Source organism: Arvicanthis niloticus, chromosome 22 (assembly GCF_011762505.2).
Source record: "Arvicanthis niloticus isolate mArvNil1 chromosome 22, mArvNil1.pat.X, whole genome shotgun sequence".
NCBI classification, from domain to species: Eukaryota; Metazoa; Chordata; class Mammalia; order Rodentia; family Muridae; genus Arvicanthis; species Arvicanthis niloticus.
This window is the reverse complement of record NC_133429.1, coordinates 7,273,857-7,300,375: the sequence shown is the minus strand read 5'-3', so window position 1 is coordinate 7,300,375 and position 26,519 is coordinate 7,273,857. Positions and strand designations below refer to the sequence as shown.

General features: G+C 44.9%; 1 protein-coding gene across 2 annotated transcripts in view; it reads right to left on the bottom strand.

The window, feature by feature from the left end:
- Positions 1 to 26,519, bottom strand: part of Rfx4 (regulatory factor X4) — a 151,713-nt gene that overhangs the window by 104,915 nt on the left and 20,279 nt on the right. For both annotated transcript variants that reach the window (XM_076919781.1, XM_076919784.1), the window contains exons 2-3: positions 23,474 to 23,560; positions 4,422 to 4,482 (exon numbers count right to left, since the gene is read on the bottom strand). In XM_076919781.1, coding sequence (XP_076775896.1) covers positions 4,422 to 4,482; positions 23,474 to 23,560 — 148 coding nt within the window. The remainder of the gene's footprint in view (positions 1 to 4,421; positions 4,483 to 23,473; positions 23,561 to 26,519) is intronic.

Genomic DNA, 26,519 nt, shown 5'->3' with positions numbered 1-26,519 from the left:
CAAGAAGGGCACAGTTGTGGGTATGGGAGGTAGCAGGCCACGGAGGAGCTATGCATTGGCAGCAGGTCAGCCGCCATGGCCCAACAGGCCGCTTTCCATTTCAAAATCCTCAGTGTGAATAGGGGCGATTGTGTGGCTGGGATCCCAGCAGTGCCCAGCATCCCCAGTGAGGTGGGATTTACTCACCCCCATGACCAAGGATGCTGGAAAGGGCTTGGCAGGAACCCTTTGACAATATTTGCCTGTTTTCTGCTGGAAACAGCCTCCAGATCATGTGGCCCCGATTCTTTTTGGCTGCTTGGCAGTTAGTTATTTGTTCTCGGAGGAGGCCTGGTGTCTCCAGGGTGGTGGGGAGGGGGCTCTGGAAGGGAGGGGCCAGAGGAGAAGCAAATCATTCCTAACCCAGTTCTAGGAGCAGGGCAAGTAGTCCTGGGAGGGTGGGTACTGTCAGCCTGGCCTAGCAGCTCTCCCTTCTGACATCCCTAGGGCTGCAACTGCCACAGGAGACGGAGGACAACCTGAAGGACATAAACTCCCCAGACAGAAGATTCTTATACAGGGAGCTTCCGAGGTTTGTGTGCATAAGCATCCTGTGCTGCAGGTAAAGCAGGAACTGGTTGATGGGCAGCTTTGCAACCCGGCCATCATCCCACATGGAGGTAGCAGCTGTTATTGTCCATGCGTGCACAGAGGAGGACCCACAGGAAAACCTTCTTTGGGGTCCTGTTTATAAATCAGAGGTGAGATTTGGACAGATCTAAAATTCCCACCAAGGAAATGGGCAGCTAAATTCTGCTGCTGTACTCCATGAAGCACTGAATGCCACTTACAATGAAGAGAATTTCTTAATCTTTGAGAGTGAGAGTGTGTGTGTGTGTGGGGGGGGGGAGACAGAGACAGAGATAGAGACAGAGAGAGACAGAGAGAAGAGAGTGAGTAGGCATGCATTGCCAGTGGCAGGTATATGGAGGTCATTTCTGTCCTTCTGTGTGGGTTCCATGGCTCAGAGTTGGGTTGCAAGGCTTGGTGGCAGGTGCTTTTATCCACTGAGCCACCTCTCTAACCTGGGGTTAATTATTAGCTAATCTGGTATGGCATCACTAATCTGACATGATACCACTAATCTGGTGTGATATTACCAATCCACTGTGACATCACTAATCTGGTGTGATGTCACAAATTCACTGTGATACCACTAATTTGGTATGGCATCACTAATTTACTATGACGTCACCAATCTGATGTGATGTCACTAATACATTGTGACATCACTATTCCACTACGACATCACTGATCTAGTGTAACATCAGAATGCTCTTATAAGGAATAAAGTAAGCTCAGAATCTATGAAGCCTGGCTGACTGTGAAGCAATATTATAATAATTGTGTGCCTTTTATAGAGAGACTATAAGTAAAATAAAAAAACAAATTAAAAACACACAGCGCAAAACTCCCACAGGTATTCCATGTGATACAAACATATTCACACATCTTACTGAAAACAGTTATTTTTAGGAAGAAGCAAAAAACTACAGTAAGAATGGGCTTTAGCCTCATCTTCAGTTTAACTTTGGAACAAGGAAATGTGTTACTTGCATCGATAACAGAAGACACGGGAGGCATTTATGACTACATTTATATCTCGAATTTTCTAAAGTGTTAACAAAATATAAACGGTGAGTGTTACACAAAGGAGAGGACATGGGGGTCTCAAAACTGCCCGAGGGGTCTCCTTAAGCCAGAGTCACAGTCTCCTCCCAAGGGGTCTCCTTAAGCCAGAGTCACAGTCTCCTCCCAGCTCAGCTCCTCAGGAATCTGCTTCAATGATGCAACATGTGGGTCCCAGGCACAGGCTGAACACACTACTGTGCGCTCATCCTGTAGTGTGGAGAGCCCAGCTACAGCCTCAGGGCACCATAGTGGCCCTGTCTGGATGTTCCTCTGACCTTCGCTTCCACAGGGCGAGGTGTCAGAGAGGGTTTCTGTTGTTACACATCTCTCCACTGAAGTGGCACCTCGGGGATGCTTTCCTTTACTGCTCACTAGAGTAGAGCCGACACCCTATCCTCTAAGTCTCTCATAGCACTCGTCACGGGCTAATGTGAGCGAGGTCACTGAAAAAAAATACCACTGTGGTTGTAGCTCAGTAGAGTGCTTCCAAGCTTGCTCAAAGCCCTGGATAAATCAGGTGTAGTAGCTAGTTTACACTGTAATCCATAAACGCAGGAGGTCCAGGCCAGAGAGAGTTCAAGGCTAGCCTGGGCTACAGACTCTTTCTCAAAACAAACAAACAAAAAATATTTAGACAGACAGACAGACAAAAATTGTATGGTTCTGTTTTATCCCACTAGGACTGGCAGTGACACATAGTAAGTATTCACTAAGCATTGCTTGAATTTAGTTAATGACAAAAGCTATTTTAACATGCAACAGAAAGGAAACTGGTGTTGGATTTGATATTCTTAAACATATACACTTTCAAATCTGTTTTGCTCCATGATTGCATGGGATGAAATTGGTTCTAGAATGTTCCACCTGACCTTGTATTCCAAAGAACAAATCTCTGATGCAGAACCAGGTGCTACAGACACAGAATGTAGGAAGGAGGCTTGCCCTGCTCTGGGTGGCCCTTTGGGGACTCATAAGGAAGGAGTGTTCTGAGGAACTGTAAGTGCCACCCCTCCATGGCAGGCACTGTCTGAGCCAGGCAGTTCATCCTCAGGATGACACAACTGTCACCTCCATTGCACTGGTGTGTAAACTGAGGCAGAGGGAGGCTGAGGACTGGTCTGAGGCTGACAAGTGGCAGAGCTGGGATCTGTCTCCAGTCTGATGTCAGAGTCAGACAACACAATCTGACCATTCCAGGCAGATGCTCAAGCATCACAGAAAAACAGGTGCTACAAGAGGTGAGTTTGCTGGGGGGGGGGGGGGGAACAATTTAGAATCCCTGGCCTCCATTTTTTGGCAGAGGTAGGGGGAATAGGATCTCACGTAGTCAGGATGATCTCGAACTCACTACATGTAAGGGAGAAGTTGAGTTTAACTCTCTTGCCTCCACCTTCCATGTGCTGGGATTACAGGCATGCGTTATCACATGTGGTTTGTCATGTGCTGGGCATTGAAGCCAGGCTTCCTGGACACAGGGTGAGCGCCCATCCAACTGAGCCTCATCCCCAGGTGACAGGTTACTGGTTAAAGCTTGCAGAGATAAGAGGAAGACAAATGAGGGCAGGCATCCCAAAGGACGTCAGCTCCTGTAACGAGAGTGTCAGCCATCAGCTGGCTCTGTCTCCAGATAACACAGGTGGCCTCTAAGATCCCTTTTTAGACGTTTCACTTGCCCCTTTATGTGTCTTTCTCTATGTGTGTTCTTTCTCATTGAAACTCTGCTGGCAAGCTGGCCAGGGAGACTCCTGGAGGGCGACCTGAGATCTATCCAGGTGCCTTCTCCTCTGCCATGGTTCTCTCTTCTCTGAGTACATCAGCCCAGAGACTTAAACATGACACAGTATGTATAGTCACCGGCTTCCTTTCTCCATCTGATCCTTCAGCTTTCTCTTCCCAAGAACCAGGTTGGCAGTTAGAACCCCAGCCAGATTCCTGACTCCTCCCACTTAAAAAGCAGTGGTCCACTAATGATGTAACTCTCTCAGCATTCCTTCCTCCTCTAGAAAACAGACGCAGAAATAGGAAGGCCATTGACCCCTAGATGACACAGAGCAGGTAAGGGAGCCCCACACAGGGGCTGCCATGGAATTGATGGGACACCTTGTCTTCTCCAAACCTGTCCCTCCCCTTGACTCCTGGGTTCCTTTGGGTTCACTGAGCCAGACTGCTAAGAGAAGAATAGCCTTCAACTGCCAAGATTCTCCAGAATGGACCTTACCTCAGAGACCTCCAGGGCTCAAAGCCACAGCACAATGTTCAAATAAAGCTTTGAGAAGAAAGCCCCTCTCTGTGCATTTCACCAAGGCCAGGAATTTCAAAAAGTAAATGGAAAGTCATTTAGAGGATTGCTTTTGTTATTGTTGTAGGGCTAAAATAATTATATTTTCATCAACTATTAATTTACTCAGGGCTCCTCGGTTAAAAATGGACAGTCTCATTTTTACTATTTGCTAAAACTCCAATCCATTGTAATAACAGATCCCATTAAAACTCAATTAACAACATTCACAGAAAATCTAATTCTTGCCAGTATTTTGCTAATGAGAATAAAATTTACTTCCAAAGAAAAGACTTGTGAAAACTCAAACCACCAGGCTCAATCTAAGGGGAACCCTTTGTATTTACCTGCAAACCAAATAGATTGCTCAAGGGTTACCAAATCAGTATCACATCTTCAAAGGAGCCGAGTGATAGCCCACCCTAGCTAGAGAGATCTGAGTGGCTCACACTTCCCGAAAGTGGACACTTACCATTGCAGGGTGGCAGGCGTGGAGTGAGGCTTGGACGCTCTGTTATTTTCTTTCTCCTCATCTGTTAAAGGAAAGAAAAAAAAAGAAGCTGACTTCAGTTGGCAACAGGAGGAAAAAAATCAAAGGCTCCTCAGTAATTCCAAGTTTCAAAAAATGAGGTCTCCCTCAGACGCTGACGCCTCCAAACACTGATGTCTTGGCAGTCCCAACACACTGGCCTTGTCACACACCAGTATAAAGAGCACAAGGAAAACATACTTTTCATTTTTTTCAGACAGAATTGAACTGTGTAGCCCTGGTTACATACGGATCTTGGAACTTACTGTGTAGACCAGGGTAGCCTCAAATTTAGACCTGCTTCCTGAGTCCTGAATTAAAGGCATGCACTACCACAGCTGACCTAGAAAACTGACTTTCTACAGGAGACCCTTAAGTCTGATTTTCTTTATTTGACAACCACAGGTGAGTCTGACAAGCCACCCTCCATCGACACTCACTGCTAAGATGGCACCCCACCACTGGCTACTTGACAGATGTTTCGGACATTTGACTCCATGGTTTAAGGACTTAAGAATGTATCATCCTCACTCAGTGATGTGGACTGAAAGTTTGTGTCTCTCCAGTATTCATTTAGAAAATTAACCTCGCCCCTGAGCTAGTGTTGGGGGTGGGCCTTTGACTCCCTTGTGAAAGGGTCAGAGCCTTTATACAAAGACCCCAGAGAGCTGTCTTGTCCTTTCTGCACTCAGCATACACCAAGAAGAAATGTGGCTCCGCACTAGAGCCACACCTCAGCCATGGCAGCCTTCAGAGACAGCTTGAGGTCTTTTATTAGAACGACTGGACAGACTCAGGTGTTCACCGTATTGTGTTCCTTGTGACCCCAACAGAACAGGCAGTTTAGGATGGTGACAGCTGTGTCGGAGTTCAGGACTGCAGTATGGGAGATGGGGTCATCCAGCCTCTTTGTAAAGGACTGGATAATGAGTACTTTAAGGTTTTTCAGTACAAGAGGAAAATCGGAAATATTTTGTAGAATTTTCTTTTGATAGGGTTCACATTGACCTCAAATTCATGGCAACTATTCTGCCTCAGCCTTCTTGAGTGACTTAGAATTTTTATAACAAGAAAGAAAACGAATCTCTGTCTCTGTCTCTCTCTCTCTCTTTCTCTCTCTGTACACATACACACACATACACACACACACACACACACACGCACACACGCATGCATGCACATGCACACACACATACAATTTTTTTTCAAAAATTCAAAATACAGTAATAACAATCACTAATATTTTAGCATGTCTATTAATGAGAATAATAAAGTTGTCTGAGGTGAATTCTTACCATTTCTCTTCACTGGGATTCAGTTAGCATTCCCCAATATCAAACATCAAAAAAGCTTATCTCTACAGGCCACTCAACTGGTGCCCTACGGAAGAGCCATCAGACCGGGTCAGACCCACAGGGCCCTGACTGCTAAGACCTTCACTGCAATAGTCAGAGCAATACAAATCTCTGCTAACAGAGGGCAATCAGCCTTCCAGCCAAGTCTCAAGGAGGATTATGAAATGGAAGAGTCAACACAAGGTTTCTTGATCCACTGATTTAATCCAAGGAAAGTGCTACAGACTCAGATAGTTTCAAAAGAAAATTATATACATGGATGGAAATAGCATGATGAATTTCATTACTTCTTACACTTAATACATACTAAGAATTTGGTTTTTAAGTACTCGGTTGGCTGATGATGACATCAATATGCCTGTAATATCCAAACCTAGAAAGCTGAGGGTTTCAGTTAGGAGGGTTAATGGTTCACAGTCAGTGACAGGAGATGATTCAGAAGGTAATAGTGACCTGCGATCGATCCCTGGAGCCCCGTGGCAGAAGCAGAGAACAGGCTCTTGAACGTTGCCCTCTGACCCCCATGTGCATGCCCACCTCCCAATAAATGTTAAAAACTAAAAAACAATACACGGCTAATCCGGTACAAAGTGAGACGCTGTCTCTAAGATGTGCAAAGCCCTGGGTTTTATTCTTAACATTTCAAACAAACAAAAAGGGGGGATAAAGAGATAAAAGAAAGAAAGAAACCATATTGCTCAAACCCCCAAATATACTGAACAAAATTTGGCACAGAAAACTTATATGGAAAAAAAACTAATACAAACAACAACAAAAATGGTATGAAGTGCTGGTAGCAGGCAGGGGCGTCTGCCCTTTTGACATTGTGACACAATGTTGTCATCTACAAAGTCTATGCTCAAGAACCGTGCACCCAAGCTGCCTCTGCTTTTGTACCAGGCTGCATCCATGATATCCTTGGCAGCACACATCCTTCCACAGGCCACAGGTTGGATACAACCTGTCTACTCTTTCCCAAAATCTTGAAACTGTTCAATAAAGTTGAATCCAGAAAATATTTTCTCCATGAAAACAAATTGGTATCAATATCATTTTGATTAAAACATTGGGTTGAGAAAATTTTTTCCAGAATTAATTGGAGTCTGTGAGAGACTCTCTGACTAATAAAGGAACAGACGGGAGACAGTGAACCTGTGACTGTACAGAGAGAAGGGCCTGAGGACAGGGTCAACGTTGAGGGCACAGAGAGAAGGCAGGGAGTGACCTAACTTCTGAATTCCATGCAGTGCCTCTCATTAATAGGCCCCAGAATAGCTTCCTCTCTGTTTTATAAGCCAATCCCACTCCTCAGCTAATAAAACCTGTACTCATTGGGTGTTCTTTTTCTGTCACCCAAACCACAGTATTAATACAAATCCTAAGAGAGGTGCACCTGAGAGAGGTGCAAAAATGTCAGAATACTCAACAGAGTCAACACTGTTAGTCTTCTTCGTCACCCAGAGCCCCTTCTAAATGGTCCTTGTTCCTTCAAGCCTAAATTGGGCACACACCAGCTATTGGAAGTTTCACCAACACTAGCCAAGACAAGAATCACACATTTCTGGTTTTATTCTGCCATAACTCACCGTTCATCTCCCAGATGAACAGGCTAGCCCACATTCATCTCCTCTCCTCGAGGCCTGGCTCCCTGAGAAGGGCAGTGAGTACCCAAGTCACCTTTGTGTTGTCTCTTACCAGGGCCTCAGTACTTAACACTGTTAACTCTGCTGTCTACCGTTGTTTAAAACCACCACTACCACATTAATAAAAAGGTGGTTTTACAGCATAGTAGAGCATGGATCTCTGGATGTCATAAGACATGTCATAAGAAACACGTAGAGTGATTTTCAGTTTCTGTAGTTCACAAAATGGAAATAGCAAGGAACTACTTGGATTTTTGGAGAGGAAGTCAAATTGTAAATAATGATACCTCCCAGTGCTGGTGCGTATGCTGTAAAACTGACATTCTGTAGCTCCAATCATGCAATGTCAGCTTATCTTGCAGAGAACCTGAGCTGGGTCCCCAGCACTCCCATGGTGGCTCACAAATCTATAACTCCAGTTTCAGGGGATCTGACACTACAGACACTAGCCACACATGTGGTACACAGACATGCAGGCAGGAAGACAGTCATACACATAAAATAAAAATAAATATAATAATATCTCTATTATAATAATATATACAATAATAAATATAATAAAAAAATACCGAGATAATATTAACATTCTTTGAAATAGCACTGGACTAGACATTGTGCAGTGTTCTCTACAGTCTATCTCATTTGATTCCTCTGGTCAGGGTTAGGAGGAAGTTGCATATACTTACAAATTAAGAAACAAAGTTTTGTGGAGACTATACAACTCGCCCAATCCCAAATGGTTGGTAAATGTGGGCTGATGCTTGGTACCTGGCCGTAGGGTGGGCCGGTGCTTAGGACCTGGCTCTAGGGTGGCTATGGTAATGTGGGCTGGTGCTTGGGACCTGGCCGTAGGGTGGTTATGGATCATATTTAGGCGAGAACTGTTCCACAAAGCCAGTATGGGCTTCTCATCTCATCACCAACAAGATGCCTTCTGCCTCCTGGGCTCCTCCTGCCCTCGGAGCCATTTGTGCCTCTGTGCCCAGCTCTGAATGCTTGGCCTCCCTCAACAGGGGTCACTCTCAGGCCTGATCCTCTTGTTTGGTTACTATCAATCCTACATCTCCTGAAGGACTAGTTGCTTCCACTAAATGATAATTGAATGCCTGCTATCTATGCCAGGTGTAAAGGCTGAGAAAAAGAAGACACAGCCTCTACTCTCTTGAACTCAAACTACCAGCTAAAAAAGGAAAAGTTGATTTTCTTTAACAGTCTCGCTGGGTATACAACCACACTTAAGGACAGACCCCATACCCAGCAGCAGAAGGTCAATGCAAAATAAACTCAGTGGTATTTTTGGAGGATTTTTGTTTTATTTTTATTTTGTTGTATTTGTTTGTTTCTCCCTTAAAACTCCTTTGCTAATATATTATGGTTTCTGATTTTTGTTTTTATGGGTTTTCTGTGTGTGCGAATGTGTCTCAGCGTCTGTGTGTCTCCTGTGCTTCTTTGGCTCTTTTTTTCTCTTTGCTTGTTTTTCCTATCCTGGTTTGTTTTATTTTATCTTATTGTTTTATTTATTTATTTATTTATTTATTTATTTATTTATTTATTTATGGTCTTTAGAGACAGGGTTTCTCTGTGTAGCCCTGGCTGTCCTGGAACTCACTCTATAGACCAGGCTGGCCTCGAACTCAGAAATCCACCTGCCTCTACCTCCCAAGTGCTGGGATTAAAAGCGTGCGCCACCACTGCCTGGCTTATTGTTAGTTTTTAGATGTCTGTATTCTAATGGGGGGAGGGAGGGTTTGGTGGGTGGAGAAGTGGGAAGGATCTGGGAAGAGTTGGGGGATGGGAAATCATAATCAGAACATACCATATTTAAAAATCTATTTTCAATTAAAAACCATTATCAGCTAAAAGAAAATTCAAGTTCTGGACAGGCCCTGTGGAGGTTGCTATGGATGCTATGGCAACGAGGGAGGTGGCATGTGAGCCTGGCTTGGGGTCTGCAGGAGCCGTGGACCCAAAGCAGGCAGGAAAGAATGTTTAAGGAGATGGAGTGGCCATGGGTGACTGAGACTGTAGGAAGTAGAGCTGCCCAGTGCCTTTGCAGTTCACTAGGCTGAAGGGCCTCAGGTCAAGTTAAACCCCATCTCAGACGGTGCAGCATCAGGCCAGTGGGATTCCTGGAGCCTGTACTCTCCAGTGCCCACCCCTTGGTCCCGCTAAAGCCAGAGGACAACAGTCTACTTCAAAGAACCCTTAGGAAAATCCACGTACAGATCCTAACACAGCCCAGGCACCTCTGTGCCTCTTCCTTCCTGTCTTCTCTACAAACTAGGCTCAAATCCTGGCTCTGCAAGTTGGAGAAGCCTTTCCGACTCTCAGTTCCTCATCTGTAGAGATAAGATAGCATGAAGCACGCAGGGCTCTGACCCTGTGTACATGATACATGTGCATGTACATTACAGTGGACGTGCTACCAAGGTGTTCCCTGAGCCTCTAAAAGCTGTAGTTTCTCCATGAGGGTCACCACCCAGGTCACTGTCCTGCACAGGGACTCCACGGTCCCAGAGCCGCCTGTCTTCTCTCTAGCAGAGCCCTCATTTCAGGGTAGAATTACTACTCAATTACTGCTTTAGCCTATTCCAGTTTCTGTAATGAAATGCCATAGACTAGGTAGCCTATAAACAAGACATCTTTTTGCACACTTCTGGACGCTGAGATGATCAAGGAGCAAAAAGATTCCACATCTGGTGAGGGGTCTCTTCCTGATTCACAGGAGCAGTTCAGCATATGCAGTGCTCCCCACCCCCATGGCAGGATGGGCGGGAAGTTCTCCGTGGCCTTTTTTATAATGGTACCCATTCATTCTTGAAGACTTCGCCCTCATGTTCTAACCCCCCACCCCTTTCTAGACCTCTACCTTCTAAATAACATCACTTTGGGCTTCAAGGGTCAACATTCACATTCTGGATAACAGAAGCCTTCAGTGGACAGCTGCTTGGTTGGGCTGCAAGTTCAGAAAGGCACAGACCCTGCTCTGGGTGCCTCTGGTGCCAACACACAGCAGAGACTCAGAGAGCACTAAAGGGTGAGCCCTTCCCTCTGGCTTCAGAAAGCACACGGATACCAGCACAGGAAGGGCCATACATGGAAGACTTGTAACATGCCAAAAGTATGTAAGCCCTTCATGAGGCCTTGTTCAGATTTCATAGCTGCCCTAGCAAGCAGGTAAGTTCTCTCTCTCTCTCTCTCTCTCTCTCTCTCTCTCTCTCTCTCTCACACACACACACACACACACACACACACACACACACACACACACACACGGCACCAAATGCAGCATCTATGGTGTTTAGGATTCATCAATATGAGAGTTGATGCTATTAGCTAATAACTGTGGCTTATTAGCATTTTCTCCTCTTATGGAGGAGAGACGGGAGGCTCAGTGAAGTAAGCTATTTGTCTAAGGTCGTGTGAATGCCAGAGGAGGGAAGACAATGAACACACTTGCCCTTGTCAGAACCTCCCAGACTCCAACTCCATAAACCTGGCTTTCTTTCCAGCCTGCAGCAATGGGCTGAGGGTTTAAAGACCCTCAGTTTCTGCCTGGTTGTTTTTCCCCCAGTGGTTTAGTTCCTGTGCTGATTTAATTTGCCATATCCAGGTACCTGTTCTAGGATATTTCCTGCCTGGAGGCTGATTGGTGAAGTTTAATGTGATGGGAGAAAGTCTCTAAATTAATTACCTCTTCAAATCAAGAGGAAAGGTTCAAGTTCATGAGAGTCTTGGGTTTCACTTCCAAGTTCTAATTCTATTCCCTTTCATTGTGCTGGCCTGCCCACACCTGGCCAGGCCTCACCTGTTGGGAACAGGCAGTTGGCAAATGTTTTGTCTCCCTGAGTCACCTCCTTCTCCATCCACCTAAGAGCCCCAGCTGGAGAGGAGGGTGCGTGGTACCCGGGCTCTTGGCAGCGACACCAACCCCTAACAGGAAATCCATCTCCCGGTGGGAACAGGGCTCAGTCCCAGACCAAACAGCGATGTTGGCAGTATTGTTCTGCCTCCTTTCCCTCTTCTGGGTGAATTCCTCCACAGCCTCTGTCTAGGGAGGAGCCCATCTAATTCAGATGTGGCTCCCAAAGCTGTACCAGAAAATCTTCATAGATTTTCACCATAAAAAAAAAAAAAAAAAAAATCAAAGCTTTCTATGTGAGGGAGGGAATAGAAAATGTGCCGTGATTTTCAAAGATAACGGCTCACTTGGACAAATCACAATCACGACATACATAGCGGGTTCATCTGCCCACCACACATAAGCAAGCTCCACCAAAGCAGGAGGAGAAAGACCCTGAGCCTGGAAGGAAACCTGCCAAGGCATGCTGGGAGGTATAAGAAGTCAGTCACTATGGTCCATCTTCAGTGTAAGGTGGGCTCAGAGCACGTCAGTGAATGACAGATGAACAGGAGGCGTTGGTCCCCTCTCTTCCCCAGCTGGACACGGGCATCTGTTTGCTTGGGCATTTTTAGCCTTTTCTAAGGGCTGAAAAGCTACCAACCATTTGGTAAATGACTAAGCCCTGAATCAGAAAAGAGGAGGAAGTCTGTAGGCCTGGGAGAGGGCTATCGTAGGGAAAGAGCTCAGCCTGAAGACCTCAGTGTAACCCAATGAGGGGAAAATGCACTTGGGATTATAAAAACCACTAGTTTGAGCCAACCTGGAACATCAGCCTTTTTTTTTTTAACCTTCTCTGTAGGTTGATGCCCTATTTTACAAGGTCATAAAATAAATGGTTTCACTTTCAATCATCTGGTCTCTAGTATTCTTATTATAAGGAGATGGTCTGTCTTCATCAATGGAAAGAGAAACACTAATATTGCTCATATTGGTAAAATTCTACACGAAATCCCCAGAAATCTGCCACAAAGGTGAGAAGCGAGTACCGTGCCTCAGAGGGGGAGTGCAGTTCCTCCAGTGCAGAGGGTCCTTTGACAGACCTTGCTAACATCTCAAATGTCCTTTAAGCAGCAGCCTCACACCTGGGTTATACCCAGACACATGGGAATGATACAAATTTGGGGCTCTCTATCACAGCTTGCTTGTAAAGGAAGCTTGGAAGTGACCCAGTATCTGTCTGCTTTACCAAATAATGACACAGGCTCACCCTGGAATGCTATTCAGCTGCAAAAAAAAAAAAAAAAAAAAAAAAAAAAAAAAAAAAAAAAACCCTTATTTCCCTTTTCCCTTTCTCTCTCTCTCTCTCTCTCTCTCTCTCTCTCTCTCTCTCTCTCTCTCTCCCTCTCTTCCTCTCTCTCTTCTTTCTCTCTTGTCTTTCTTTTTTATTTGAGACAGGGCTTTATGTAGCCTAAGCTAGCTTGGAACTCATGATAAGTCAAGGATGGCCACGAATGCCTCATCCTCTTGTGTCTACCTCCCAAGTGCCGACCTTGTCGGTGTATGCCACGGTGCCTGGTGACCTCTATCTCACCAATGCCGAACACTCCTAGGCTGACCTAGAAATGAACACAAGTCACAGCACCGTGCATTTTTGCATACAATGTAACAAACATGCCGGGCAGCGGTGGCGCATGCCTTTAATCCTAGCACTTGGGAGGCAGAGGCAGGCGGATTTCTGAGTTCGAGGCCAGCCTGGTCTACAGAGTGAGTTCCAGGTCAGCCAGGGCTACACAGAGAAACCCTGTCTCAAAAAAACAAAAAAAACAAAAAAACAAAAAAACAAAAAAAAAAAGAAAAAAAGAATGTAACAAACACTATTTGTGTATGATGGAGGGAAAACAGCGACACAGAACTGAAGTGGAAACTTCTAGTTCTTTGGAAAGTTACATCAAATGATGGTTTTCTGAGACACACAGCTAAAAGGATGTCTTGCTAAAGCAAACATGTGAAAGAATGTTGTCCTGAAGCAGACACAGATGAAAGGATGTTTGGATATAGCAAATGTGAAAGGACATGTGACAAAGGAGTATAAACGTGACCCCACAGACAGTAGGGGCACTGAGTTTTGGTTTGGTTTGCTCCACCTCACTGTTCTTCACTAATGACATGCATGTATTGGTTCACCTTGCATAGTGTTAAGATCGACGTGTGATAACACTGCCATTGAGAGAAACTCGCCCAAGAACTGCTCATGAGGTTCCTGTGGCAGCTTGCCACTTCAGCGGCCTTGTCTCAGCCCGGTTGTCAAGCCTGTTGGTTTCTTCAGGGTTAAACTACAGCTGCCTGGTGTCTGCTTGATGAAAGGACTGGACTGTAGCTGCTGGTTCCTGTGTTGTGTCTGCCTGCCTAGAGGTCTGGTCTGCAGCTGCTGAGTGGTATTTGGTGTTTGCTGTGGGACTGAACTGCTGCCCAAGAAGATCAAGCTCACCCACAAAGAACTATTGCTGAACAGGTCCACAACCCCCATATGCTAATAACTTTTCTCTTCCACTACCTCAGCTGGATGACAGGCTAGAGAAGAGGTTGAACCCCTATTAAAAGTAGGTTGCAAAAACTTTATGCCTACACAGAACATATATTCATGTTTTTTATTTACATTAGGAAATACTGGAAGAATGCATTTTTAAAATGAATTAAATGGGGATAGTGAGATGGGCTCAGCCTGTAAAGGTACTTGCGGCCAAGCCTGAGGACCTGAGTTCGAGCCCAAGACCCATGTGGTGAAAGGAGAGACCTGACTTCCTCGAGAGTCTGGTGATCACTACAAATAAGTAAACAAATAACCATAATTTAAAGAACAAAACCAAAAAAGAATGAATGAAAATGGTCACTACTGAGCTAAAGTAGGAGATTTCCCTGTAGGAGATACCCCTTGTTTCTGACTTTAAGGCAGTGTCTAGCCTGGGCAACTATCTGAGCTCTCTCTGCCACTGGCAGGAAGATTTTGACCAGAGTTTGAGGGACTTACAAAGCAGGTCTGAGAGACAATCCTCCCTCCCCTAGCATGTCTTTTCCCCATCAGATAAAGCCCAGCAGTCTTCACATTATTCTTTCCCCGTTAAGAATTTCAAATGCAATTTAACAACATCTCTTGTTCTCCAGAATCCCCCTTATGTAGTTACAAGGCTCCAAACTGGATAATAAACTAAGGGACCCTGAGTGAACTGAGTTGAGAAAGGGGAGACTTTCACTTACAGAACCTTGAAACAGGGAGCAGCCTTAATAGAGCAGTGCTATGTCACATCACCTCGTGACCCACCATGATCCTGGGTTTCCTATGCTAAGTGCTCTCTGTCACCTCCAGCCATGGTGAGTCAGGAGGGTCAGAAGGTAAAGGAAGAAGCCAGCTTCCAGGGCAAGGCAAGATGGTGGGCAGGAGAGCCACTATCAGAAACTGGGAGAGAGAGGAGAGAGCAGACCCAGAGTGGACCAATCAAGTGATCCCATCTGCCAAGCCACAAGGATCATTCCTGAGCATGCATGGGTCTGACAGTACCAGGGAAGGCTACTGCTCCTAGTAAGATACAGGCTGGAGGCTAGAGTCCTTTGATGTTTAGGTACTCAGGAAGGGCAGTCTGGAGGCTGGGGCATTTGGGCACATCTGCGTTAGACTGTTTCTAGTTCCCAGAGAAAGGAAAAGGAGTTCAGAAACATCCCATTGGTCTCTTGCTCTTTGGAGCTATCTTGTCACCTGAGTCTCTCCAGCTTCCTCTGTGACTACTACAACAAGTCTGCACCTAATCTTTTCAAACCTGCACCTTGAGGGGGAGCCCTGGGAGAAGTACCCTCTTGGCTCTAATACCCTGAAACCCCACTGCAGTGGGCTTCAGAGGCACCTTAGCTATCAGACTTGCAGCTCCTTCTTTGGACTTCTAGTCCTCCTGTGACATCACTTCCACTTGACTGTCATCATCAAAGGAAGCCAGGGCAAGAACAAAAGCAAGCAGGAACCTGGAGGCAGGGGCTGATGCAGAGGGCATGAAGGAGTGCTGCTTACTGGCTTGCTCTTCCTGGTTTGCTCAGCCTGCTTTCTCATAGGACACAGGACCACCAGCCCAAGGGTGGTCCTACTCACAATGGGCTGGGCCCTTCCATATCAATTGCTAATTAGGAAAATGCATGCTGGGTAGTGGTGGCACACACCATTAATTGGACAGGCAGAGGCAGGAAGATATCTATGAGTTTGAAGTCAGCCAGGTTTATGGAGTGAGTTCCAGAATAGCCAGGACTACACAGAGGAATCCTGCCAAAAAAAAAAAAAAAAAAAAAAAACCAAAGAAAAGAAAAAGAAAGGCAATGCTTTTCAGGCTTGCCTGCTTACAGCCCAATCTTCTGGAGATATTTTCTTAACTGATGCTCACTTCTCTCAGATCACTAGAACTGCATCAAGTTGACATAAAACTATGCATCTCAGGGCCAGAATCTCACATTTCCTGGCCTTTTCCCCATGCCTTCTTTTGACTCTCTGCTTGGAGCAATAGAACTCAAGACCCAGCTCCTGGATTTCTGCCTCCTGTTCTTTATCGTCTTTGCAGTAGACTAGATGATAGAAAATGGCAGCTGAGGGGCTGGGGAGAAAACCCAACTGGTGAAGTGCTTGTTCCCAAGCACAGGGATCTGAATTCGATCTTCAGAACCTATGCTTTAAAGCATGCCCAGTATGGCGAGAGAGTGATGGAAAGAAGATGGACTAACCAGAGTCAAACAGAAGCATAAGATCTGTAGTCAGGCATTCTGTTCTTATATTAATGCATCCAGAATTCCAATTACAGAGGAGGGAGCAAGGGGCAGAAAGTAGATCTGAAAGGCAAGGACTAAGATGGCCACAGATCTGATGGCAACCTATAGATCAGAGAAACCCTGTTCCCCATGAAGAAAAGATACAACCAAGTCCTATGTGTGGGCGCCATCGCTAGACCACTGAAAAGAGAAGGCCAAGAAAATAAATTTAACAGCAGCAAGAAAATAGCACACTCCATTCAAAGAAATGATGGTTCCTCTGAAGACTTATACCCAAGAGGCATTTTTTGTTGTATTTAGAAGATAACTGAAATGTCAACTTTAACATGTTGACAGGAAAGTCAAAATTTTTATATCCAGCATCTTTCAGAAATACTAATAAAGACACCTGATGTGACATGTGCCACACTGCATTGTGTTACAAGTGTCAAAGTCAGGAAAACAATCTCTTTCACACACACACACACACACACACACACACACACACACACGATCCTAAGAACTGGCAGAAATAAGGATGGGGGAGGGGCAGAATATGCAAATTAACAAAAATAAATATAACTGCTTAAAACAACAATAATCAGGTCTCTTGTGGTATCTGACATATTTAGACCAGAAGCACGCTCAAGTAAGAGCCTGGGAGATCAGAAGGAGGTCACGGTGCTCTCATGCTGAGCATGGAGCTCAGCCATTTGATAGCAGGCAGGCAAGGGCACTCTGGGCCCTTCTGTCTCTGACCCACATCACTGGGATCATAGACACCTGTGGCCACACTAGATATGGGCACTGGCAGTCAAACGAAGGTCCCTAAGCTGTACAGCCAAGTACCTTAACTTCTGAGCCATCTCCCCAGACCAGGACTTCCTCTCCAGAAGAATGTCTGCTTTGAAAATGAGCTGAAGAAAGCATCAGTTTAAACAGACATTCCATAAACCACACCCCCAAAAGACAACACCCAGTGTGTTGCTAATGCCATGGACAAAACAAGGAGAGAGCTTCAATAAAGGTGAAGATTATAAAGTGACTTTTTTTTATAGTTGTAGGGAAACACACACTCAAAACAAAACAGAAACAAACAACCAAAAAATCAACCAACAACCACAAACAGCCTGTGGCAGTTTGGCAGCACAGGGCTTGCCCAGCCCATACAAGGCCTTTGGGTTGATTCCCAGCACCACACAGAACAACAGAACAACCTTCATCGTGGGGCTAGAGGAGGGGCCAGCACATGTGTGACCCTGGGTTCCATCCCCAGTACCAAATAAACAAGACTAAAAACATTACTGTTGAATTTAGCAAAATCAGGAAAACAAACAAACAAACAAAAAGAAAACAGAGATGGAAAATACCCTGTAACAACCCAGAAGGAAGCTCGGGTAGTTGGGGCAAAACTTCAAGGCAAAATGATAGTGACAGGGTAGAAACAGCTGATGATGATGGTGATGGTGGCGGCGGTGGTGGTGGTGGTGATGGTGGTCATTGATAAGAAGATACAGCAATCCGAAATTACTCAAGAAATTAATATTTTTAAGTTAAAAACTAACAAAACTAAAAGGATAATTGAAAGCCATTATAATCAGGTGGAGCATTAAACGCACTTGTCTCAGAACTGAGAAAACAGCCAAAACATCTTCCTCCCTGTGACATTTGCCAAGCTAAAGCCGGTACTGGGACAGGAAGTGAGTCTCAACAATTTCTAATATTGACGTTGCACAGAAGATGTTCCACGATACGCTGGAGCTAGGTGAAATCAGGAACTGAATGACAGCTAAGCGGTGGCACAGGCTTGGAGAGGAAGCCTTGGGCCTGTGACAAGCCAGGAGACAGAGGCATGGCAGGAGACTTTAAGCAGGTCACCTGATAACAAACAATAACACAGGATGTGGAACACAGGGCCAGGATGTAGCTCAGCGCTGGAGCGTGGGCCGAGAGAGCATTTCATGAAGCCCAGGTTCCACCCTTGATGGAGAGAAGGGGAGGGGACAAAAGGGGAGGGAAAGAAAAGCTATGGCATACTGCGAAACTGTGCTTTGAGAAAAATGTATAATTTTAAATGAATTTCTTAGAAAAGGATGAAAATCAATTATCTACCTCAAACCAGAGAAAGTCAACAAATTAAATTCAAAGGAGGAAGGGAACAAATAATCAACACTGGAGTAGAGATAAACGCCACAGAGAGGAGGGGTAACCTGAGAGAGATCATAAAGATGACACAAGAAGTAAACGGAGAGTTGGGATATATGCCATGTTTGTCAGGGTTTCTGTTGCTGGGATAAACACCATGACCAAAACCAACTTGGGGAACAAAGGTTATTTCACCTTATAGTTTATCAGTCCATTACTGAGTCCAGGGCAAGAACCTGCAGATAGGAACTGAAGGCAGAAGAAAGCCTTGGAAGGACACTGCTTACTGGCTTGCTCCCCATGGCTTGTTCAGCCTGCTTTCTTCTACACACAGATCCATCTGCCCAGGGGTTGACTCACCCATAATAGGTTGGACCCTCCCACATCAATCTCTAATTACAAAAATGTCCTACAGGCTTGCCCATGGGCCAATGTTATAGAAGCATTTTCTCAACCATGGTTCCCTCTTCTCAGATAACTGGAGCTGTGTTAACTTGACATAAAACTAGCTAGTACACAGATAAATGTTAGGATACAAACAATATACATTCCTTAAGAATACCTTAAGAATAGTAATTTGTTAAAATAAGAAAATTATGAATAGTTTTATATCCACTTAAAATATTTAATGAGACATTAAACACCTTCCTTCTTTTTATGGAGAAAATAGTTTATTCAGGGAATGAGGAGGGGAGTTAAGAGTGTAGTAGAGGCAGAGAGAGGCAGAAAGAGAGACCGAGAGAGAGAGAGAGAGAGAGAGAGAGAGAGAGAAGACAAGTTGAGGCCAGCCATGAGCACGTGGAGAGAGGAGGAAGGGGAGGGGAAGGGGCAAGGGGACAGAGGGGGAACAAGAAGGCAAGAGATCAAGAAAGCAAGAGAGAGAAAAAAAACACTTTCCTTCAAAGAAAAACTCAGAGACTTCTACCACAATGAATTCTCCTAAATAGTTAAGAAGAAAGCAGTTCTCTTACAGGCTTTCCAAAGCAAATGGAAAAGTGGAAACTTCATACCCCTCTATGAGGCTTCTGCAAGTTTCACAGAGAAACCTGATAAGGGTATTTATAAAAATCACAGACCAATAAATGTCATCAACATAGACCTACTAATAGCAATAGTACTAATTGATAACTAACAATTACTCAGAATCGATTACCAGGTGCAAAGCACTTTTTCTCCAAGGCCTTTCCACAATTTAATTCACTGAATTCTCAAAACTTGAACTGCTGGTATTACCCATTATTCCCACTTTAGAATTAAGTTACCTGAAACAGAGAGATGTACAGAATAGTTGTCAATATAACCCAAAAATATATACTCCAAAAGGTGACACTTCTGACCAAGTGTAGTTTAGTCAAGGAATGCAAAAATTCAGTAATCAATATAATTCACTATGTTAACAGAAAAAAAAAAAAAAAAAAACAGAGAGACATGCGATCTTTGCAATGGATGCAGACAAGGGTATTTGGTGAAATTTAACAAACATTTTAGTGAAATCTCTTGGTGTGCTAGGGAAAGAAGGGGTTTTCTCAATCTGAAAGAAAGAATGCAAAAATCCACACACAAAGAATTCTCTTTGAAGGGACTCACTAAAAACGCCCATGGATCAGCCTGGGAGCAAGACAAGGATACCCTGGCTCACCTCTTCAACTAGGCATCGTTCTAGAGGTCCCAGCTAGTGCACCACAGCACAGAAGAAAACAAACAAACAAACAAACACAGAAAGATTGGGCTGGGATTCGGCTGGTGAGGGCACTTGCTTTCCAAGCTTGACAGCCTAGGTTCAGTCTCAGGACACACACAGTGGAAAGAGAGAGCAGAAAGCTGTCCTCCGCATGGTATTGGTACAGAGACACTTTGATCAATGCAATCAAATCGAAGACCCAGAAATAAACCCACACACCTATGGACACATGATTTCGATAAAGAAGCCAAAACCATACAATGGGGGGAAAAGCATCTGTTTGTTTGTTTTTTGAGACAGGGTTTCTCTGTGTATCCTCGGCTGTCCTAGAACTCACTCTGTAGACCAGGCTGGCCTGGAACTCAAGAGATCCACTTGCCTCTGCCTCCTGAGTGCTGGGAGTTAAGCTGTGTGCTGCCATCACCATCCCCAGCTGGTTTTCCAAGATATTCAGGAAGTATATTTACTTATCTTTATTTTATGTGTATATGAGTATGCCCACATATATGTCTACACACCATGTATTTGTCAATGCTCGAGGAGGGCAGAAGGTGTACCAGACTCCCCGGAGCTGGAGTTACAGTTTCTGGGAACCAAGTCCAGGTCATCCGGAAGCAGAAAATGATCTCAATCGCTGAGGCAGCTTAACAGTGCCTCACCTCCCCAACGTTTGTAGCAGATTGCATGAAACCCTATTTTTAAAAATCTTAGTAGGTTCTTTTCTTCTAGATGTAAAAAATTACCAGCTAATACTAAAGTTCATATGGATTTGTAAGAATGTTTCTAAAGTGTATATGGAAGAATGCAGATTACCCAGAATAATCATAGAGAAGAAAAAACTGAGGCATGGTGAGGCACTTGTGCGTAATCTTGGTCATGGGGAGGCAGATGCAAGAGGCTTGCGTGTTGCAGCCTGGGTTACACATTGAGTTCCAGACCAGCCTTGCCTAAGCAGTAAGACTCTGTCCCCTAAAGAAATGAAATCAAAGAGAAATACCTTGAGGCCTTTGTTAGCTGACACTACTACCTATAAAGATGTTGTGGTATTGAAGCAAGAGAGACAGAGAGAGCAACAGTGTGGAACATAAGCCTGCAGACCTGGGTCCCTGTGCACGTGATCTCCAGTTCCTGACAAAGGAACCTGTCAGTGGGCAATGGATGCTCTTTTCCAGAAATGGACCTATGTTTGTTGAAAATTACTAATGGAAAAAAAAGAACTTTGCTATTTCCTTTAGACTTATACACAAAAAGTTCAGATGGTCTGCTGATGTAAAGGAAAAGGAATAAAATTCTATATGATAACTACAAATCTTCATGACCGTGAGTAAGCAAATTTCCCAACTCAGAAAGCAGTAACTGTTGGAGAAAGCACTAGTGGGTTGGACTTCGTTACACTTAAGAACTTCTGGAGGATGTGGGGACGGCTCAGTGGGTTAAGGCCCTTGCTGCCAAGCCTGATAGCTTGTGTTCCATCCTTGGGACCCACATGGTGGAAGGATAAAATTAACTCTTGCGCATTGTCCCTAGGCCTCCACCTGTGTGCCATAGCATGTGTGACTTACCCCCAACTACTTACATCCAAAATATATGTTAAATTAAATGTTAAAGAAATATCAACAGTTAGGACGTTTAACTCATCCAAAATTAACATTAAGATAATAAAAGGGACTGGGGAGAAGGCTCAGCAATGAAGAGCTTGCCTTGCAAGTGTGAGGGTGAAGGTGAGTTTGAGACCCAGAACCCATGTGAGAAGGCAGGCGCTGGGAGGGCACTTGTAATCCCAGTGTTGGAGAGGCAGAGAGGGGCCTTACTGGACAGCAGCCATGCCTACTCCGGCAAGTTCTAAGCCAATGAAAGACCCTATCTCAAAAACTAAGGTGCAGCTCCTTCAAAACACCAGAGGTTGACTTCTAGCCTCCATGCATGTGTGTGGACATCCACAAACACATGCATGCACGCATGCACAAGCGTGCACATATGTGTACACACACAGAGTGCGTAGGCAAGCCACAAATGGAGAGAAGAGGTGTATGCTTTTACCCGGTGAGCCCCTTTAGATTATAGGAACAACTCACATACTAAAGAGAAGACTACACTATTTTTAAAACACCCGGGCAGAAGACTCGAGCAGGCTGTGGAACAGCAACCACATGGTGAGATGCTCTCGAGGTATCAGAGAAATGCAAACTGAAGCCACAGTGATGACAACAACATGCACTTGTGTGGACAGCTAGGATGAACGGGAATGGCTCCAACAAAGGCTGGCAGGGAAGCGAGCCACCGGAAGCCTCGGCCACATCTGGGGGGATACACATGCTGAGCTCCCGGGAAAGCTGCACGGCTCGATCTACTAAGGCTGTCTATGCCTTTCTCCTCTGACAACCCTGGCAAACATGAGTGCCCGAGTCCACCGAAGACATGGGAATGTTCAGATCACTGGTCTTCTTAAAACTCGTTAAAAAAAATGGAAGAGCTATGCACATTGCCAAAGTCAAAACCATCTGCAGCACGGCATTAAAGCCATACAGAAATGCTACAAAGGAAAAAGAAACTACAGACCAGCATGTCTTGTGAGTATTGATGCAAAGACACTCAACAAAAAGCTGTCAAATGGAGTGCAGAGCATGTGAACACTGCAGAGCACAGAGCACTCTGCAATGACCAAGCCGGAGGAGCTACTTGCACGCAAAGATGGTAGGAAACATAAAGATCAATGTAATTAGTAACATGAGAAAGAGAAAAAAGCATATGATCATATTAATTGACACAGAAGAAAACACATGATGGAATTAAACACTTTATGATCCAAAAAAACCAAAAACAAACCAGAACCAACTCAGAGGATTAGGAATAGGAAGAAACCACCTCCACACATTAAAGGCATGATGCAGTTTAAGGAGTGTGCTAAGGGGCTGGTGGCATGTGGTCCCAGCTCAGGCTTGGAGAAAGCTGAGCTAAGGCCGCATCCCACCCAGAGGAAAAAGATTCTTCTGATTTGCAAGGGTGACATAGTAAGCTGCATCCCCTTTTAGTGCCAATGGTGAACAGACAAATTCTGAACTGTGAGGCACTCAGGAGGCCTGTCACAGCACAAGGAAAGGTGTAAATGTGGGAATTTATATCCTACAGTTAACTCCAGTTCCTCGCCGAAGTCCAGAAGACATCTCTACTTTCCAGAAGCAAGGGCATTAATTTGTTCTTCTAAAGCAGTAAACCTCCAACACAGGCACATCAACAGTGGGTACGGGAAGTGTTTTCCCCTCGGGGTCTGCATTGACACAATCATAGCAGACTCTGATGGGATCTTCGGGAACCCGGCTAGAAGAGTCACAGTGGAGGACAGGTGTGTAAACAGCAAGTGAGCCTTTGCCCTGACCCAGATTTCCATGCCCATGTGACTGGATTCCACTCTCTCTGCAGCACACTCCTGGTTAGAGAGTGTCTTGTTCCAGGTGAAACTAGCAAGGCTAGGGTAAAGGCTTGCGCCCTCCCGTCATAACCCGAGCATGGTCAGGGATGTCACAAAGGAATGAGAGTCAGGCACTTACTTTCATCATTAGACACATTCCCCAGAGATGTGTGGCTGGAATAGCGTTTATTCTCGCTTTCATTGAGACATCTTTCAATCCAGCTCTCTACAGAAGAAAAAAATAACCAATCAGTCAGTCAGTCAGTCAGTCAGTCAGTCAGTCAGTCAGTCAAACAGTCACCGGGCTTCTGTTTGTAGGAGAGAGAAACATTGCAAATACATTAGGTGTGCAAGACCATAATCATCCCCACACATCAGCCTGAGCCAGAGATGGCTTGACTGTATAGCTCTGTGTGCACCATGGCTGGTGAAAGTCTGCCAAGTAGCTTGCAGGCCACATGGCCATTTGCAGACCCACTTGAAGAGTTCTTGGTCAAAGTCTACCAATTCCAGAACATCCAAAACCTAGTACTACCAACGAAGGATCATCTTTCCTTTACACATGAGATACATTCCTGAGATGTGGTTTCTGAAACAGTTTGATCGTCATTGGCGATGTTTCCCAAACTTAGCTGTCAGTAGGAGACTCTTTTCTCCAAATAAAAATGAAACCCAGAGGAATCTGAAGTGGAGGTGGGCAGGGAACCTGGAAATCACCTCCTTCTGTCAGGTGATCCCCAAAGGGGACTCTTCCAAAAGTACCAGAGTCTCTATGTAGCACCTTCAAAATCTAAAGGACTGTGGATTTCTATTCAATTTCAAAAGTTTAACTAAGAGTCTATTTTGTAATGTAGCATAAGGCTTAGTCCACTTTCTAGAATGCCTGCTACTCATCCTATCATCCATTCAACAACACGAGCTACATACAACCAGTTACCTCCTTTGGACACAATCTAGTCCACTGTGAGTGACACCAGAGGGACATATTTGAGTGTGGGGCCATGTTGATGTTTCTTTGGACTCCATTTCTTCTATAATAACAAAGGAAGAAAATTGCAAACCTCTGAACGGAGTCCAAAAGAACGTGCAAACGCTCGTGCCTCAAACATCCACCAGATATCCTGAATTCTCAAAGAAAGTCCCTTCTGCCTGCATGACCCACTTTTACCACCTGACAGGAATTCACAGTGTGTCAGCATTCTGGTACCTGCTTCCAGAAGCAATCTTCAGGTCTTTGTGTTTACATACTTCTCAACAGTCAAGCTGGGCTATTGTTTTTTATTATTACTGTGTCATTGGCTGCCTTTGAGCCTTGACTCCCTAAACAAGTGCCCCAGCAAGTTCTGTATTCTTTACACTGTGATTTTTATATAATGTGGCAATTCTTGGGAATGTATACGTGGCTCTAGGCTAGGCCTGGCCACATTCATAGCCACGTGGTTTTCAACAGTTTCCTGCTGCTTTCCTCACCTTCTTTTCCAGTCAGTTCAGAAAATCTCAAAATGTAGCCAATTTTGTCCTTGAAGTGACTATGTAACTCATGCTGGTGATCCCCTTGCCTCCACATCTCATGCTAGGATTGCAGGCTCACACCACCAGCCCTGGCTTTTATTGCTCTCACAATATGGGGGCTGGGATCTCCTATCTTATTAGGCTAGGTCCTTTCTAGATTATCTCCCTCCATTTCCTGAAACTACCCTCAGAAGGGAGGATTTAATTTCCATTTTCCCTAGAAAGCAGTTGGGACCTAAGGGGAGGCTTGCATTTCCAAAGGCTGAGGAGGAGTCTTCAGTGAGCACCTTAGGTTACTTATGGGCTGTATAAGCTGGGCAGGTGCGCATGCTTCCCCCAAGTGGGAACAAAGTGAGAGCAAGCAGCAGGGAGAAGTGCTGGATTCTTTCTGTTTAAGTGATGCCCCAATCAACTGTTCTTTTAAAAGCTGCTTCCAAAATTATAAACAAGTAGGGGGAAGAGATCCAAGGAGAGGAACAAAGGCCAGCTTGTTAAGAGGATATGGAAATCGGGTGCAATCCTGAGGACTGCAGGAGCTGAAATCATGGACCACAAAGCTCAAAGGCACAGTGGGGAAGGCAGCAGCTTACATTTCCAAGCTGGGATGTGCAAGGTGGGTGTCTGTTATCATTATCGCATTGTAGCCCAAAGCAAATGGGTCTCCAGAACCCTTTCCAGCTTTCTCCAGAATGATGCTACTCTAATTTCCTCAGCCCTTCCTGCCTTGACATAGTTCCCTGGCAGCGTCCATGGCTGATCATCATGGCATCTGTTTCCGTCAAACCACATCACCATGAGCGCTCTCTGGAGCTGGGAAGAGGGCTCAGCAAGGCAAACACTAGAGCCTGAGTATGGTGTATGCTTATAATGAGGTGGTGTATGCTGAGGTGGTGTATGCTTATAATGCTGGTACTGGTGGGGCAGAGAAGACACAGCTCTGGGGCTTGCTGACCAGGCAGCCTCATTTACCATGTGACATTCAAGACAGTGAGACACTCTGTCTCAAAAAAATAAAGTGAAGAGTGCCTGAGGAGTGGCACTTGAAAATGTCCTCTTGTCTTTGTAGGAGCGTGTACACACACACACACACACACACACACACACACACACCTCTCTTTTCATGAGACAGGAAAAAAAAAAAATCTTTAGATTTATTTGATATGGATGACCGCTTTGCTTGCACATGTGTGTACATGTGTCTGGTGTACTCCGAGGTTAGGTCCCATGGAAGTGGAGTTACTGATGGCTGCAAGCTACCACATGAGTGTTGGGAACCAAACCTAGGTCCTCTTGCAAGAGTAATTGGTGCTCTTAACTGCTGACCTCTCCAGCCTCCTCCTTACCTCTTTGCTTGTTTGTTTGTTTGTTTGTTTGTTTTTAGACAATGTCTCATGATATAGCCCAGGCTGACCTCTAAATTTCAATCCTCCCACCTCACCTCCTACATGCTGGATCCTAGGCATGTCCCACCATTCCCAGCTTCTATTTTCTATCTTGAACCCAGATGTCTGCTATGCCTGGCCCCAGAGATATTGCATACACTTAACATTCTTGGGTGTGTTCTCCTGCCAGCTCCCCGCTACCCCAGCAATAAGAAGTTTGTACCATGTGGCAAGTGTCTTCTAAGAACACATTGTCATACATTGGTCTAAATTAAACCTCAGAACAGTGTT